This window comes from Eucalyptus grandis, chromosome 10, assembly GCF_016545825.1.
Source record: "Eucalyptus grandis isolate ANBG69807.140 chromosome 10, ASM1654582v1, whole genome shotgun sequence".
NCBI classification, from domain to species: Eukaryota; Viridiplantae; Streptophyta; class Magnoliopsida; order Myrtales; family Myrtaceae; genus Eucalyptus; species Eucalyptus grandis.
Window position 1 is genome coordinate 30,927,649 of NC_052621.1, and position 17,047 is coordinate 30,944,695.

The 17,047-nt window shown below is 46.7% G+C and overlaps 2 protein-coding genes and 1 pseudogene across 2 annotated transcripts; 2 read left to right on the top strand and 1 right to left on the bottom strand.

The window, feature by feature from the left end:
• The first annotated feature begins 366 nt into the window (after positions 1-366).
• LOC104422761 lies at positions 367-1,683 on the top strand (annotated as a pseudogene).
• Positions 1,684-5,444: 3,761 nt separating this feature from the next.
• LOC104422762 (pathogenesis-related thaumatin-like protein 3.5) lies at positions 5,445-7,178 on the top strand. Its single transcript, XM_039303167.1, has 3 exons — positions 5,445-5,619; positions 5,776-6,481; positions 6,649-7,178. The coding sequence occupies exons 1-3, from the start codon at positions 5,559-5,561 to the stop codon at positions 6,788-6,790; spliced, it is 909 nt and encodes a 302-aa protein (XP_039159101.1). The 5' UTR covers positions 5,445-5,558; the 3' UTR covers positions 6,791-7,178.
• An 884-nt stretch (positions 7,179-8,062) lies between these two features.
• On the bottom strand, positions 8,063-9,428 carry LOC104422763 (thaumatin-like protein 1). The gene is given in 4 exon segments (XM_010035194.3): positions 8,063-8,211; positions 8,369-8,528; positions 8,531-9,073; positions 9,255-9,428. Coding segments are annotated over 4 exon segments (906 nt in total). The 5' UTR covers positions 9,316-9,428; the 3' UTR covers positions 8,063-8,069.
• Between the last annotated feature and the right edge of the window lie 7,619 nt (positions 9,429-17,047).

The window sequence follows — 17,047 nt, forward strand, 5'->3', positions numbered from 1 at the left end:
AAATATTTCCACTTTCTATGGATCGATGATTAAAAAAGTAAGAAAATAAAAAAGAGAGAACCATCCACCGACATGATTTATTTAGTTTAATTAGGAATCAGCATAATTTGATCCGGACGTGTTCACGTTCAAAATGTACAATTAATGGAGATGCGTCCCCGTTTGAAATACTTTGTTTCTCGAGAAATTTATATCTATATTTTTTAATTGGTCAGGAAATATATAAAATAAGATGAAAAGGAAGAAGAACAAATTCCTTCTATCCGAATTTTTAGCTGCGGAATTACACGGAATCCTTAGAGAGAAAAAAGGGGGGAAATCGGAGAGCCGGAGTCGTTACAATTGTAGGGCTCGCGATTGCGATTAGGGTTTTGCTTTTATATAAATTCCGAAACTCTCCCCCCGACGCTTCTCTCTCTAGAACCTCCACGAACTCTCTCTCTTCCTCTCTCTCTCTCTCTCTCTCTCTTCCTCTCCGGTGATCGATCATCGATCAGTCGATCGGAATCCATGGCGAATCAGGAGAGATGCGTCGGCACCGTCCTGTGGTTCAACGACCTCAAGGGCTTCGGCTTCATCAAGCCCAGCGACGGCGGCGAGGACCTCTTCGTCCACCAGTCCTCCATCAGGTCCGACGGCTTCCGTAGCCTCGCCGAGGGCGAGGAGGTCGAGTTCTCCGTCGTCACCGAGTCCGAGGGCAAGTCCTCGGCCGTCGACGTCACCGGCCCGGCGGGGCCCCCGTCAAGGGGGGGAGCGCCGCCCGGGAAGGCTTCGGCGGAGGAGGCGGCGGCGGCGGGTTCGTCGGCGGCGGCGGCGGGTTCGGCGGCGTCAGGGGCGGGCGCGGGTTCGGCGGCAGCTGGAAGGGCGGCGACAGGTACGGCGGGGGCGGCGCCGGTGGCGCCGGATGCTATGTTTGTGGGGAGGTGGGACACTTGGCGAGGGACTGTGACCGCGACCGCGGGAGCCGCGGCGGCGGCGGTGGCGGCGGGGGTTCTGGGGCGTGTTTTAGCTGCGGTGAGATCGGCCACATGGCGAGGGATTGTCGCCGGAGTACCAATGGTGGGGTTGGAATAGGAGGAGGAGGAGGAGGAGGAGGAGGAGGCAGTGCCTGCTTCAATTGTGGTGGTTTCGGGCACATGGCAAGGGATTGTACCAGCAGGGGTGGTGGCGGCGGCGGCGGCGGCTTTGGTGGCGGTGGCGGCTTTGGTGGCGGAGGCGGCTTTGGTGGCGGAGGCAGCGGCTTTGGTGGCGGCGGTGCTTGCTATAACTGTGGTGAACATGGTCATATGGCAAGGGATTGCAATGCTGGCGGTGGAAGCAGATTCGGTGGCGGCGGCGGCGGCGGCGGCGGCAAGTGCTTCAATTGTGGTGAGCAGGGGCATTTTGCCAGGGAATGTACTATGACCTCTTGAAGAAGGGAAATAAGGAAAGAAGAGTGATAGTACATATTTCTCTTGTTTTCTTGCATATGCTTTTGTTCACCTTTTTATGTTTTGTCGGTTTGGAATGTTATACATAGGATGTTTTGGAGATTTTAGTTTGTTTCTATCGCTTTTGGTTTCCTGCGTCGGTCAGTGAGGATGACAAATTGGTTAACTTCTAATTGAGCTATTTTCACCCCAGTGCTACTGATGGGTGCTCTTATTCAGTTCTGCGTTGGTGATGCCTTAGTGGCTTATTTTTTAAATTTGTGGTTATGGTATTCACATTGGAGTGAGTGGTATTGATGCTTGGCCTGGCAGAGATCATTAATCAATTTTCAATTACTGTTGAAGTACGGCATTGCGATTGTTCTCTGTGCGCTCAGTGTGATCGTTGGGATGGGAAGATCGACATTTTTTAATTGCTCTGAGATGCCTACTGAGAGGAAGATGACATGTTTTTATTGCTTTTAATTACTGGCCATTAACAATATACTAGTTGGAATGGGAAAAAAATTGCAGCTGCTGGGAAGTTTGCCCATTGCACAGCTAAGAAGATGCAGGCAACGACCTCTCTCATGTTCGCTTGGCTCTTCATGACTGAATGATTTCTACCTCTCTACCAACTATCTACATTATGATAAATATGGAATGTTTCATGCGTCAATATTTTGGAATTTTATTCTTGTTTCCAGTGGCTATCTCCAGTTGTTGTACCAGGTACATTTCTTGTACTATAGTTATGACAGCAACAATGACTCAATGCTTTTTCTGTGGGAATATCATGCTACAAACCATGCTATTCCCTTAAGCTCAATATATTTCATAAGGTACAACTGTAAACCCTTGGTGTCTTTACGTATGGTTTTGGTCACACTCATGTCTTCTTAATGGTTGCCTACTTTTTAACTTGACGTTGACCCGATAAGTTACCATGAGATAAGTTGCTCATAAGGAGACTATGTCTTGGTCCACACATGCATCTTTGTTCAGTTAACCGAGATGAGGATTATTCAGTTTTTGCTCAGTAGGCGTATGTTTTCTTGGTAGGTAATCGTGCTCTAGATGAATTATAATAATTGTAGAGATTATGTATTATCCAAAGAGACTAATGGAAACACTAGAAAGTGATTCATGCCATCATTATTCTGTACTGATGCCATTGGAAGTTCTGCATTGTGGGCAGCTTTTAGAACAAATTTGCTTGTGGATATATACCTTTCTTTGTAGACAGTTGAGCATGCATGTAATTTGGAGCTTTTTTATCTTCTCCCGTTCATTCTTTGCAATTGATTTCAAGGCCTTCCTGATCATGAGAATTTGGATAGCCCATTTTTGTTCAACTGATAGTGGAATAGCCTTTGGATGTGTTGTGTTGTGCTCATTGTTTTTGTGGCAAATGACTGTTGCTCGATTGGATACACACTGCAAATCTTGGGATCTTGATGAATGAAGAATGTTATAGACATTCTGGAATAGCTTTTGATGATCTAGAATTTACATTTGGGGGTGAGTTTCTACTCCTGGAGAGATTTCAGTCTGCAACAAGGGCACATCAACCTTTTAAAAGTCAAGTCAATGTAGCCGGTAATTTAGTGAGTTTGTGAGTGCAGTAGGATCCTTTAATGCTATATTAGGTCTAAATTACTCTGATAGTACTGTCAAATTTTTTTCCAATTCCTTTAATATTCACATCATTGAATTTGGTTTTAGACTTCATTTCAGACTTCATTTTGAGCTCCTATAATTATGTTTGCAGCATTAAAAGCAGATTATGAAGCTATAATTTTCTGTGTTCTTGGCATGCACGCATCATTTTGGCACAAGGGTGTGTCCATGTTCTTTTTGAACCATGACCTGACTTACCTCCCAAAACGGCTCAGATGCAGGGGTGTCCTGCGACAGGGACAATCCGGCTGGGCAGGAGAGCTTTGCAATGTTTCTGCATTAGCACCGTGTGATACCAGGCAGTATCATAGGTGAGTTGTGATCGCCTTTGGTGTTCTCTGGAATAACTAAGGTTTAGGGAGTGAATATACTGATTTGCTCCTTGTCTTGGGAGAAGTTTCGTTCCTCCAACAATTTGAGCTTCTGGTGAAAAAGTATAGTCTGCATCTTATAGTCTGTGGAATGACAAGGCACTGTAATGCTTTTTTGGGCTAAAGATTGACAGTAAGGAAAGCTTAAGGAGGTTAATGAGAAGCAAACAACTCTATCCATGCAGTGCCTGTTACAGTCTCTTGGTAATTACTATGGGCGAATTCGATTCGGCTGCAATTTTTAAGGCCAAAGCTCTAAAGGCAAAATCCGTGGTTTCGACTAGTTTTGGCAACTTGCGTCATCTAATGCGATGAGCATCCCAAAACAGTATTTGCCAACTTGCCTGAATACTAAGTACGCGGCGTAATTCATCTTTACCCGTCTTCCTGGATGGCTCTAATTTGGCAAGATGCACCACCGGCCTTGCTTAATCTCATACGAAAGAGCGTGCCCATGTTCTCTTTTGCCAACTTGCGGCTCGCAAAACATTAGGCAAGTTGGGTTTTGCTTGTATCAGCTAACGTTAATCGTTGAAAAAGCATCGTCGCAGAACATTAGGCAAGTTGGGTTGCTTGTACCAGCTAACGTTAATCGTTGAAAAAGCATCGTTTTTGCTTATCGATGCGATGCTTTTCGACTTAAAATAATGGAAAGGGAGGTGACAGAACTTTTGCAAGATTTGGGCCGCGGTGGGTCAAATGGGCAAGGAAATCTTCGATTAATATAATGCTAGGCTGATCCTTTACTCCATCGCGTGGGAATAAGGGGCTGGAGGAGCTGTGAGGCGGCTAGGCTTTCTCTCATATTCCCCACCCAAGTAGTCAAAAGCCATGCGACTGTGGCTGCCAAGTGCTGCAACTAGCGAGGTGCTGAGCCCTTTTCCGAGTCAATGCCGGGGCAGATGCTTTTTCACCGGAATCTGGAATCTGAATAATTAGACTATTTTTGCTTTGTGTGCCGAAGGGTGCGATGCACAGAGGACAGAAACTTTAGTGAATAGTGTGTTTGGATCTTTGGTCATCGACTACCGTTCTTTCGTCTTGGGCGCGAGCTTAGCCTTCCAGAAAGGCGACATTTAATGCGAGATGGAACCCGTGCTTGGAATATTTATTTATTTTGTTGGGAAAATGTCTGTTGATGGTCTGTTCGGTTTCAAAAGGTTTAAATTGAAGCCAGCCATAATGTGCACAATTATGATTCTTGTCTATAGATTGATGCCATATAATTAGCAAGGTGCAGCAGTAAGTCTCTATGGTGGACAGCATCGAGATTGACGACACTAATTATTCGTAACGGACATAGAGATGATAGGCAATCATTCCACAAGATATCCATCGTTAATAATATGGTTATCGAAAAATCAATGCTGATGGTAGCTCGGTAAGTAAAATCCGAATGCATCGGCGATCATACCATAAGTTGATCGAGGACGTGATGCATGACGGTTCCCTAGAATACATCCCCACAATGCGCATTGTCTTGCGAAAGAGATAGCAACAAGACCTGGCCGACGAGGGGAGATGGCCCTGTCCTGTTCTCCCAGGCATGCTAGCGCATTGTTCACATGAGCTATAGAGAGAGTCTATCCTAACCTCTCCTTCCATGGTCGGTCCATCGTGCACACGCTTTGCAATCCTAATTCATCTTCTCCTCCATATCTACACGTGGCCTGAAAAAATAATTTCAGATGCAATCATCGCATACGCGTCTCATCGTTGTCTGTCTCCTTCCCCTTATTTTTTATGCTCCTCCTCCTTCCATCAAAATTGAATGCGAGCTAATTCACTCGGGCCCCCACTCCATTAGTTCTTATCCGAAAAAATGGCATTAGAGGAATTAGAAAACTGTGATAGATTTTTCGGCAGATGTGGTCCCCCTCCCCTTCCTCCTCAGATGCCCCACCGACTGAGCACATGACCGCCATTCTCCCATCCGCTCCTATAAATTCCACGCTCTCCTTCCATCCTCCATCTGCCCTACAAACTCCTTTCACACCCAGAAATGAAGTGAGTCTACATTTCTCGGACACATTCATTCTTTTACACCATTGTTTCTTGAATTTAGAGTCGGCTGCTCATTCTTAAGAGTTGACACTCAATGGCTTCGCTCGGAATCGCAGTTGCTCTGTTCTGCCACGTTTTGATCTTCTCGGTCACTGGTACGTTCGAGTGTTAGAAAGGAGTCTTTTGTCATGGCCCTTTTGTTTTTCCTCTCGAAATCACGTAACTGGTGACTCGTCTTTGGTTCAAAGTTTTGGGCTTTCGGTGCTTTCGCCTCGGGTTCTGGTCACATGCTCTGTTTCTTGAATATGCAGGTGCGGATTCGGCGACATTCACCATAGTCAACTCGTGCAGCTTCACGGTCTGGCCGGGGATCCTCTCCGGCGCCGGAACCGCTCCGCTCTCCACCACCGGCTTCGCCCTCGACCCCGGCGCGTCCACCTCGGTGACCGTCCCTGCCTCCTGGTCCGGCCGCCTCTGGGGCCGCACCTTGTGCTCCCAGGACCCCGCCACCGGCAAGTTCGCCTGCCTCACCGGCGACTGCGGCTCCTCCGCCCTGGAGTGCTCCGGCGCCGGCGCCACCCCTCCCGCCACCCTCGCCGAGTTCACGCTCAACGGCGCCGGCGGGCTCGACTTCTACGACGTCAGCCTGGTCGACGGGTACAACCTCCCGATGCTGGTGGTGCCGCAGGGCGACGCCGCCTCCGGGGCGGGGAACTGCACCGCGACGGGGTGCGCGGCGGACCTGAACGTGGGGTGCCCGCAGGAGCTGAAGGTGACGAGCGCCGGGAGCGAGGGCGGGGTGGCGTGCAAGAGCGCGTGCGGCGCGTTCGGGGACCCGCAGTACTGCTGCAGCGGCGCCTACGGGTCGCCGGACACGTGCAGGCCGAGCCAGTACTCGGAGTTCTTCAAGACGGCGTGCCCGAAGGCCTACAGCTACGCCTACGACGACGGCACCAGCACCTTCACCTGCGCCTCGGCGGATTACGAGATCACATTTTGCCCGACACCGTCCACGAGGTAAGAATCCACCTCGGAACCTTGGCATTTTCTAGGAACCACCGCCATACGAATGCAGCCATAATTCAAATATTCGATTCTGTTTTCTTTGGGGGAAAGGACCGTTGATTTTTTGCGCTTGTGGTGGTGACGGAGGTTTTTTTCCTGGTTCCTCTTCGAGGGTGCAGTGTCAAGGCGGCGGGCGGTGAGTACGCGATGTTGGCGGCGGAGGTGTCGGGCAGTGGCGCCTCGTCGTTGTGGACGCCGTCGCTATCGGCCGTCGCTGTCGGCGTTTCGGCGACAGTATGGCAGTTGGGGCAGCTGTTCTGATTTGGAAAGAAAGGAAAATCTTCGTCGCCTCCAGCGGTGGCTGTTGACAGTGGGCGCACCTCTCTCTCTCTCTCCTCTCTATATCTCAAGTGGGTGTAGGACTCAACGAGCGGCCCGGAATGGAGAGAAGAAAATCTCAGGAGGTCAACGCGTTGCTTCACGAGGGACGCGAATCTCTGAGCAAAAATATTTCCTGGAAAAGTGATGTTTTCTCGGGAAATTTTCCGGAGGGTCGAAGTCAGCTGCGGGCTGGCAAGGGATTGTAGGGCCTTGCACAACGACCAGCGTTAGCTGGAAAATTTTAGATTGGGCAATAAACTTAGGATTGTTTTGGTAATTAATTTAATACAGCGAAAAATTTAAAATTGAATTGTCGTCCGTACGATAAACTTAGGATTATTTTGGTAATCTTCTCGCCTATTACTAAACTACAACTTAAGAGAGAGTCTGTGTTGCACGTTTATTTGTGCTAATGACTGCACCAATATTTTAATAAAGACAAACTTCCAACTGACACTGGCACGAACGAAGAGAGAAAGAAATACCAAGTTGCAGCAAACAAGAGTAGCAGTTTAATTACTGGGGTTTGCCTTAATATCCACTCTTCCAACATGAAATAAGAAGGTGAATGGTTCAAATCCCACCATTTTATGTTTTGGATGGAAATGATTTAGTTTCAAGAGTGGTTTCGACTTCCAAGGATGCATGATTTCGACTCCCAAGGAGGTAGGGAACGATTTAGTTTCGGGGTGGTTTTTACTCCCACGCATGTAAAATAAAGCGAAAATCTGAAAGTGAGCGTTAGAATAGGAATAAAAAAAAAAAATATATAGTGACAGCTCTAAAAGAAAGTTTAGTCACATTGCAAACTCATCTGCTCTTTTTAAATACTAAAGAGTAACAGGTCTAACACTACTTCATCTTCCAACAAATTTTATCACTCTTCTACATTCTAAATTCTAAAATATAATCTAAACATCAAATCGCATTCTATGCATCGAAAAACTATTGAAAATGCAATGAAAGTTGGGATCAATCGGAATCCATCAGCGTTGGAGAGCCTGCCAGCGGTTGACTTCGTGCCGTCACCCTCAATTTCCATCGTCATCGCCCGCCGAAAAAATCTTCCCGAGAAAATATCACTTTTCCCGGAAATAAATTACTTGATCTTTGCAAAGCGAGTGGGCCCTACCCAGTTGAGATAGAGAGAACGAGAGGTGGGCCCACTGTGTAATATTTTCTCCGAGGAGCGATGCGACGAAGATATTTTTCTTCCAGTTCAGAACAGCCGCCGCACTTGCCAAACCGTCGCCGAAACGGTGACAGCGACGGCCGAGAGTGGCGGCGTCCATGACGACGAGGCAACGCCGCCTGAGACCTCCGCCGCCAACATCGCGTACTCACCGCCCGCCGCCTTGACACTGCAGCCACGAAGAGAAACCAAGAACAACCTCAGTCACCACCACAAGCGCAAAAAATCAGTCCCTTCCCCAAAAACAGAGTTGAATATTTGAATTATGACTGCATTCGTATGGCGGTGGTTCCCGGAAAATGCCGAAGTTCGAGGTGGATTCTTACCTCGTGGAAGGCTTCGGGCAGAATGTGATCTCGTAATCCGCCGAGGCGCAGGTGAAGGTGCTGCTGCCGTCGTCGTAGGCGTAGCTATAGGCCTTCGGGCACGCCCTCTTGAAGAACTCCGAGTACTGGCTCGGCCTGCACGTGTCCGGCGACCCGTAAAGCCGCTGCAGCAGTACTGCGGATCCCCGAACGCGTCGCACGCGCTCTTGCACGCCACCCCGCCCTCGCTCCCGGCGCTCGTCACCTTCAGCTCCTGCGGGCACCCCACGTTCAGGTCCGCCCCGCACCCCGTCGCGGTGCAGTTCCCTGCCCCGGAGGCGGCGCCGCCCCGCGGCACAACCAGCATCGGGAGGTTGTACCCGTCGACCAGGCTGACGTCGTAGAAGTCGAGCCCGCCGGCGCCGTTGAGCGTGAACTCCGCGAGGGTGGCGGGAGGGGTGGCGCCGCTGCCGGAGCACTCGAGGGTGGAGGAGCCGCAGTCGCCGGTGAGGCAGGCGAACTTGCCGGTGGCGGGGTCCTGGGAGCAGAGGGTGCGGCCCCAGAGGCGGCCGGACCAGGAGGCAGGGACGGTCACCGAGGTGGACGCGCCAGGGTCGAGGGCGAAGCCGGTGGTGGAGAGCGGCGCGGTTCCGGCGCCGGAGAGGATCCCCGGCCAGACCGTGAAGCTGCACGAGTTGACTATAGTGAATGTCGCCGAATCCGCACCTGCAACGCAAATTCAAGAAACAGAGCATAATTCAAGAAACAGAGCATGAGGTCAGAATCCGCGCCGAAAGCACCGAAAGTCCGAAACTTAAAACCCAAAGCGAGTGACCATTTACGTGATTTCGAGAGGGATAACAAAAGGGGCCATGACAAAAGACTCCCTTTTGACACTGGAACTTACCAGTGACCGAGAAGACCAAAACGTAACAGAACAGAGCAACTGCGATTCCGAGCGAAGCCATTGAGTTTCAAATCTTAAGAATGAGCAGCCGACTGTAAATTCGAGAAACAATGGTGTAAAAGAATGAATGTCTCCGAGAGATGTAGACTCACTTCATTTCTGTGTGTGAAAAGAAGCTGGAAGCGCAGATGGAGGAGGGAAAGAGGGGGGAGGAACTATTTATAGGTCCGGGGGAAGCAAATGGCGGTCATGTGCTCAGATGGTGGGCCTTCTGAGGAGGAGGGGAGGTGGGACCCCCAATGCTAAAAATCTCATCGCAGTTTGCCTTTGACATTTCGCGAGAGCGCGGGGACACCCGTTGAGTCGGCGATCTTCTGCGTAATTAAATCGGCTGATATCCTCCCTCTTTTTTAATTGTAATAATTTGTCCTCTTCTTAAAAAATTTCTCTGTTTCTTTTTTTTTTTTTCTTTGAAGGGGTGTTTGGGGAACCTTAGATTCTGTACGCGGGCGAGTGAAGAGGAGACAGGTGTTGTCACCCCATGTTTGGGGAAGTCTTTTCGAGTTTCGGAAGGCTGCATGCATGGCAGAGCAGAGGGAGGAGCATCGGGATTCTGCGTGAGCCATGACAGGTCGGTTCCCGAGGGCAGAAACAAAAGACGCAACAGAAAAAAGAAACTCGTCATCAAGTTTACAGACGACACGCAGCTTCGGCTTTTGGTATAAGAACAGGGGCCCCTGAATTGGCTCGCACTCAATTTTGATGAAGGGAGATGAAAGGATAAAAATAAAATAAAAAATAGGGGAAGGAGATGTACAGTGACGATAATCTTTTCGAGATTCGATGGTGATGATGGTGGAAATTGAGGGTGACGGCTCGCAAACTGTAGATTTAAGATTTTTTCAGTGACAATGGAAAGACTTTAAGTCAGCTGTTAGTTGGCTTTCCGGGACTCGATGAATCCTAATCAATCCTGTTTTATTTCCATTAGTTTTCGACGCTAGAATGTGATTAGATGTTTATATTATATTTTAGAGTTCGAATTAGAATGTTGAAGAAAGATGAAATTTCGTTGAAAGATGAAGTAGTGTTACGACTTTTGCTTTTTTTGTTTGAAAAAGATGAGTTTGTGAGTGTTCCTTTGAAAGATGTTGCTTCTTAGTGTTTGACAGAGTAGATGAGCCTGTGATGTGACTAAACTTCCTTTTTTGAGCTACCGCCCTTATCTGCTGCAACTTGATATTTCTCTCTCTTCTCGTTCGTGCCAACGGTTGGCATCAGTCAAAAAGTTTGCCTTTATTAATCAACCAAGGTGAAACCTAGTGATTAGCAAAATAATTAGCAAAGAAATTCCTCTCTCTCTCTCTCAATCAACCAAGTTGAAACCAGTGACTAGCAAAATAATTGCAACTCTCTCTCTCTCTCTCTCTCTCAATCAACCAAGTTGAAACCTAATGATTAGCAAAATAATTAGCAAAGAAATTCCTAAATCTATCATAAACCTAGTGATTAGCAAAATAATTAGAATAGTAATTCAAATCTTTATGAATTTTTCAATTTAACCATAAATGATGATTGCCTAATAAGGTCTTTCTAGCCAATTTTGGGTGAAAATTGCTAATGTGGACACTGATCATTTTACTTTATACAATCGACGCTAATTTGAACAATTTTTGCAATATTTTAGAGAAACTTCTAATTTTTTTTCTTTTCTTTTATTTAATTGTGGATGGCAAGCCCCTTGGTGATCCTCGCTTGGTCATTGGGCAAGGCCCTACAAGCCCTCGTCGGCTAGGTGAGGGTTTGTAGGCAGGTGGTCAGACAACATCCCACAATAAGAAAAAAAAAAAAAGAAGAAAAAATATATTGTATGCAAAAATTATCCACGTCGGCACCAATCATGCCACGTAAAATGGACAATGTTCTCATCAGTAATTTTCAAGTAAATTAATTGGAACGGACTAAGTTGGCAAATTGTCCAAAAATTTAGGATTAAATTAAAAAGTTTAGAATCAAGTTGATATATGTACAATTAGGTTTAGGACTTTTATGGGAAGAATTTTCCCAGTAAGCGGCTGATCGACACGGTCATGAGGCAAGTGTGAAGAAAAAGGCAGTTGAAGAAAGAAGTCAAAGCATTTGATGTGGTTACAGGATCATTTACGAGATTGCTGGTTCAAAGCTAAACATGTGTTATCAGACTGAAACTAATGACAAGCTCCACGCACGGCTGCACGAATGTCTCTTCCCATCACCTCTCCATTCGGCCACTAGGGTTTCGTGCTATGACGCGAATGTCATTCGGAGTTAAAAGTCAAGGAGAGATCATCCATGAAAAGCGCAGGGCCAGTGTCCCACTTTGCTCCCGGAGATGATTACGGGCAAGCGCCTAAAAGCAAGAAGAAGGTGAGAAGACGAAGACCTTTGGGGAGGCTCTTTCCTCTCCGGTCTGGGACTAAACTAGGTCACGAAAGCACTCGCCCGCTCATCAAGATAAAATGCCGCATCAGCAAAGCAACTCCCTTTCCCCCGCCTTTCCCGATCTTTCCATCTAGGAAAAAGAAGTATCGTGACGCATTTAGCTCTTTAGCGCCTTTCTTCCAGCTTGCCGATTCGGCGGCATTAATATTTCCCATATCGAGAAGTAGATAAGAGTCGTGAAGGGCCCGAGCAGGTCAGCAAAATCGTCGGAGCATCCATCGTTTCTTACCTCGTATGGTAAAAAGTAGTCAGCAAAACACTCAGGTTTCCACAACTTGCGTCGATCTCTTACACCGCCAAGTCCAACTTGTCAGCAAAACACTCAGGTTTCCACAACTCGGGTCGATCACTTACGCCGCGAAGTCCAACTTGTGCATGACACGGATTATTATAATAGCTGAGCCTGCATGGATAAGCATTTTAATTGGATTCTATCCTTCACTTTTGATCCCTTCCTTTTGCCAGTGTATGTATGCACTTCCTCCGATAACGTCGGTCCAAGAAAAACACTTTAGTTAAGCAGAAATTGTTGACAACTTGTGTTCTTGTTCGGTTACGTAAGTTGATCCTTTTTCATCGCAAATTGCCGGCAACTTGTTTTATCGTTACAACAATGCATGGACATGATGTAACAGCAAAACCCTTGCAAATATGTCAACGAGAGTTCTTTCTAATCGAACAATTCAGAAGAGCTCGAGAGTGCATTGTATCTAGTTGAAGGACGGTTTTGCCGAACTGTTATTGATGTTGCGAAACAAGGTGTTGATTTAAAGCACATAAGTCCTTTTCTCTCTCTTTTCTATTTGTTCCTTATCTTCTGCGTAGGATTGATTACACACAAAGTATCCGACGAGACTCTATGTCGACTTGGAGAAAATATCGGAGACCATGCGCGCTCCCGAACTACCCAATATTTTCTCGTCGATTTGGGAGATAAAAGCTCAATGTGCAACTCCCGCCGTGACTTTTGCGAACTTACGATTTAAGGCTTGACTACTTTTTCCTCTTGCCATAGTGGAAAATACTCGTAGGCGTCATCGTATGTTCCTTTCCACGAGCAGTGTCGTGACGTCTAAAAGTTTTCTTTTTCCTTTTGCGGCTGGATGGAATTACACCATCATCGTCAATCATCGACTCAGAAACCAACATCGAAAGAGACGAGAATTTCCACAAGTTGCTTGCCTTGCCGTCGAGAGATTCTCTTTGGTCCAACGATTGTGTACTCTCGTGGCCAAAAGGTTTGTCGATCTACGAGGCTATGTACTGGCGCAGCTCTACGACAATTTCATGTCTCAATGTCATAATGTTCACACCAGCTTTCGGCCCTCAAGACTATCATAAAGAGACAAAGGTGAGGACAATGCTAACGTTAGCAAGATACTTTAATGAGATTAGGTTTCACAAAGTCGTGATAAGGAAATGGTTCCGATTGATGATTTTTTGACTTCATTCGTCACTGAAATCACGGGACACTTTCTCTCTAGCTGCTAGGAGCAATCGAATTAACTAAGTATAATCCACGAGCAAATCGCACATGGAAAAGGATCATTGTTGTGTACCCCCCAAAACCCTACTTTCATGTTCTTGAATAGCCAAATTGCAGGAAAATTATCCAAAAATCATAAATCTTTATACTTTTACCAATTCAATCATAAACCTTTCAAATTAATAACTAAGTCTTAAACATTTTCATATTTTTCCAATTGAGTCAATTCGACCAATTTTAGTCGAACATCACTTATGTGAACATTAAGCATCTTACGTGACATAATTGGTGTTAACGTGGATAATTTTTTATAATAATTTTATATTTAAATATTTTTTCTTTTTACTCATTTTTTTTTTTTCCTTTCTTTTTCCTTTTGTCAATGGCCAACCATAGGTGATGATGCGGCAGGTTGGCACCTAGGCGAGGGCAAAGGTGAGGGTTCCCCCTCACTAGATTTGCCAATCCTTCCCCAAAGCCAAGGCAACTTCCTCAAGCTTTGCCTTCGTCTAGGCAACGCCAAGGCCAAGGTGGTCTCACTAGCCTCACTAGCACTCATGGCTTCCTGCATTTGGAGTTGGAAGGCGTAGTCGGTGTTGAAGTTTAAGGTCTGGGATATGACAAGCTCCTGACGTTGCTCAGCGATGACAGCATCGAGTTCGTCAACTTCCATTTCTTGAGTGGGCCAGAACTCTCCCTTGTCTTCTTGCAAGGCAAATTGCAGGAAAGTGAGGATTAGTAGCAACGGGAGGGCCGCCCTGGCCCAGGGTGAGGCCAATCCTTGCCCAACCATCAACAAAAAGAAGAAAAAGGAAAAATTATAAAAAAAAAATTAGATAAAAATATTAAAATATATTAAAAATTGTCAACTTAAGATAGTCGGTATTCACATTAGTGATTTTCGACCAAAATTGAGTAGATTGATCAGTTGGCAAAGTGTAGAAATGCTTAGGCTTAATTGACAAAAATTCTCAATGGAAAAGAGAGAGATGGGAGGTTTAAATCATCACATTCAATAGAGATAATCTAGCTTCAAGTATAAGTTTCAACTCTCACACCATATGATAAGATAGAATAAAAGTCTGAGAATGAGAATTAAAGTAAGTATAAATAAAAAAAAAATTCAATCTAAATTAGTAAAAATTTAATAGATTAAGGACTTTCTAGACAATTAATCTGCCGAATTGGTTGAAAGCAAGTTAAAATTTAACGAGAGGAAGGCTCATGTCATTAAATTCCCACGTTCCTTATATATAACTACACGCATAATGATTTGTAGGTTCTTTTTTCTGACAAGCGATGCTATTATGAGGAGAGGGACAGCGCGAAAAGATATGAATTCGAGGCCTACCCACTACGGCATATGATTAGCTAAGAGCCGGCTATCTAAAATCTAACTTTTTCACAAGCCACAAAGTATCCCAAAGCGATAATCCCTGATCAATGAGGACCAAAGTGCCTTGCGCTTTAGGGTGTGCAACGAAACCGCCCGAACTGGAACCGGCCGGGACTGACCGGACCGGTCGGTTTCCGGGCGGTTCTAGAGGGTCTCGGTCCGGTCTCGGAGGTTCTATTTTTGGAACCGGTGACCGTTGGTCCGTTCCCGGTTTTGGGGTCGGAACCGACCAACCGGACCGACCGGACCGGACCGACCATTTATATATTTATTTATTTTTAGTTTCTAAACTAATTTGCAGTACTCATCACCATATTCATTTTTCCTCTCGTAACTCTTAAGCTAATTCCTCCCTTTTTTTAGTTTCCGAACCTATCTACAGTAACCATCACATCATATTTTCTTTTCCAAATTTTGCAACTCTTACTTTCCTTTCCCTCTCGTAAGCCTAACCCCTTCTTTCTTTTATTTAGTTTCTACTCTAATCTACAGTAGCCATCACATCAACTTCCATTTTCCCAAATTTTGCCAATCCACCTCGGCGGCAATTCTCACTTTGCCTTTCCTCTCAAAACCGTAACCCCTCTCCTCTGCTCGCTCGACGCCTCGCCACCTCACGCCTCGGTCGTGCCGATGCTTGGCTCTCGTCTTCCGAGTGCTTCGCCGCAACGCTCGCCACACCTCGCTCCCTCGACGCCGCCTCTCTTCCTCCTCCGAGTGCCTCGCCGCAACGTCTCCGCCTCACACCTCGGCTCCCTCGGATGCTCGTCTCTCCCTCCTCCGAGCTCCTTGCCCCGATGCCTCGCTCACTCCTCGCCGCCCGACGCTCGGCTCTCTTCCTCCTCCGAGCGCCTATCCACGAGGTCCGCCATACCGCGCTTGCTCGGACACTGGCCCTCTTCCTTCTTTCGAGCTCCGCCCGACGCCTCGCTCGCTCTAATGCTTGGCGAGTGCCTCGCCTTGATGCCTTGCTTGCTCGGGACGCTTGGCTCACTTCCTCCTTTGCTTCGCCCGAGATCTGCGCATTTACGCTTGGCTCTCTTCCTCTTATGCTTTGCTCGAGATCCGTGCATTCCTGCTCTTTGGAGTGACTTTTGCCTCCCGACCGACATAGGTGCGTTTCGGCTTCACTTTCGTCGGTTTTAGATTACTGTCTTTTGTAGCGTTTGTTTCAGATGATCTCACTTGATATAGGTGTGGTGGTCTCATTGGAGTTTGCTTGGTTGTTTAGTCTCTAAATGGGTCTCGCTGATAGGTCGTGCGAAGCATGTAGCGCAAGTCGTAGCCTCCCGTAGTCGCAGCCTCGCCTCATGCCTAGCTTCGATCAAGTTGCTTAAGCCTTGACGCCGACACCTTCCCCTCACAACCTTGCCTTCGGCCTTGCTCAACACTGAAATGCCTTTCCATTGTCAAAATTGGTACATTTTCTCTTTCTCCACAAGTTGTGAAAATTTTAATTGCCAATTGATTCATTGATTCGGGGCAATCCTCCCGAGTTTTATGAAAATGAAACAAGTGATGGTTCATTGAACCGACCGACCGACCGACCGGTTGGTCGGTCCGGTTCTCGGTTCCAAGACTAGTCGGTCCGGTCCACGGTCCAGAAAAGTGGGAACTGTCCTCCCGGTCCGGTTCCCGGTTCTGGGTGGAACTGACCGAACTGGAACCGATCACCTAATGTGCTTTCCGATGAATGAGAAAGAACGCGCGACATTCATGTCCCAGGCATGAACCCATGGCACACGAAAGAAGGAAATCAGCAACGAAAAGAAAGGAAGTAGATAAAGTGCTACTTTGAGACACAGGGACAGAACCATATCTTGATAAGGCAGTGATAAGAGCCAGCCCCTACTACACGCACATTTAATTCACCTTTGCCATCTCCATGGGTCGCTTCCACACCTTATCATCAACTTGCTGTCTTCCTTTCACATTTGTTTTTGCCCCATAATCTTTTTTCCACTTTTTCTTCGCTTAAACAAAGCAACTCCCTCGGTACTTCCTCGTTCTTTCGACGACCTTCCTCCGGCCTCCTCCAGAACGCCCTTTTTTCTCAAGAAAAAGGGTGTTTCTGGGGTATCAAATTTGGGTGTAGTGGGGCGATGCAATTCTTTATTAAAAAAAAAAAAAAAATACAACGGGATGAAGGGAAAAAAGAATATGAAAGAACATGTAAGAAAAGAAAAAAAGGGAAGGATTCCTTTTGTGGAAAAAAAAAGTGGACAAGGGAAAAAAAGAAAGGTGAAAATCTTATCCACGGGCTGTGCATGGCGTGTAGCGCATCAAGTTGAAGCCCCCCTCCATCGATGTCGACACGAGGAGTATTATATGTAAGGTTTTCCAAACAATGAATAAGGCGTCGGGCAGTGTTCTTATTTGATAAGCAGTGGCCAACCTATCCTGCTTATGCGAAAAATGTGAAAATTGAGG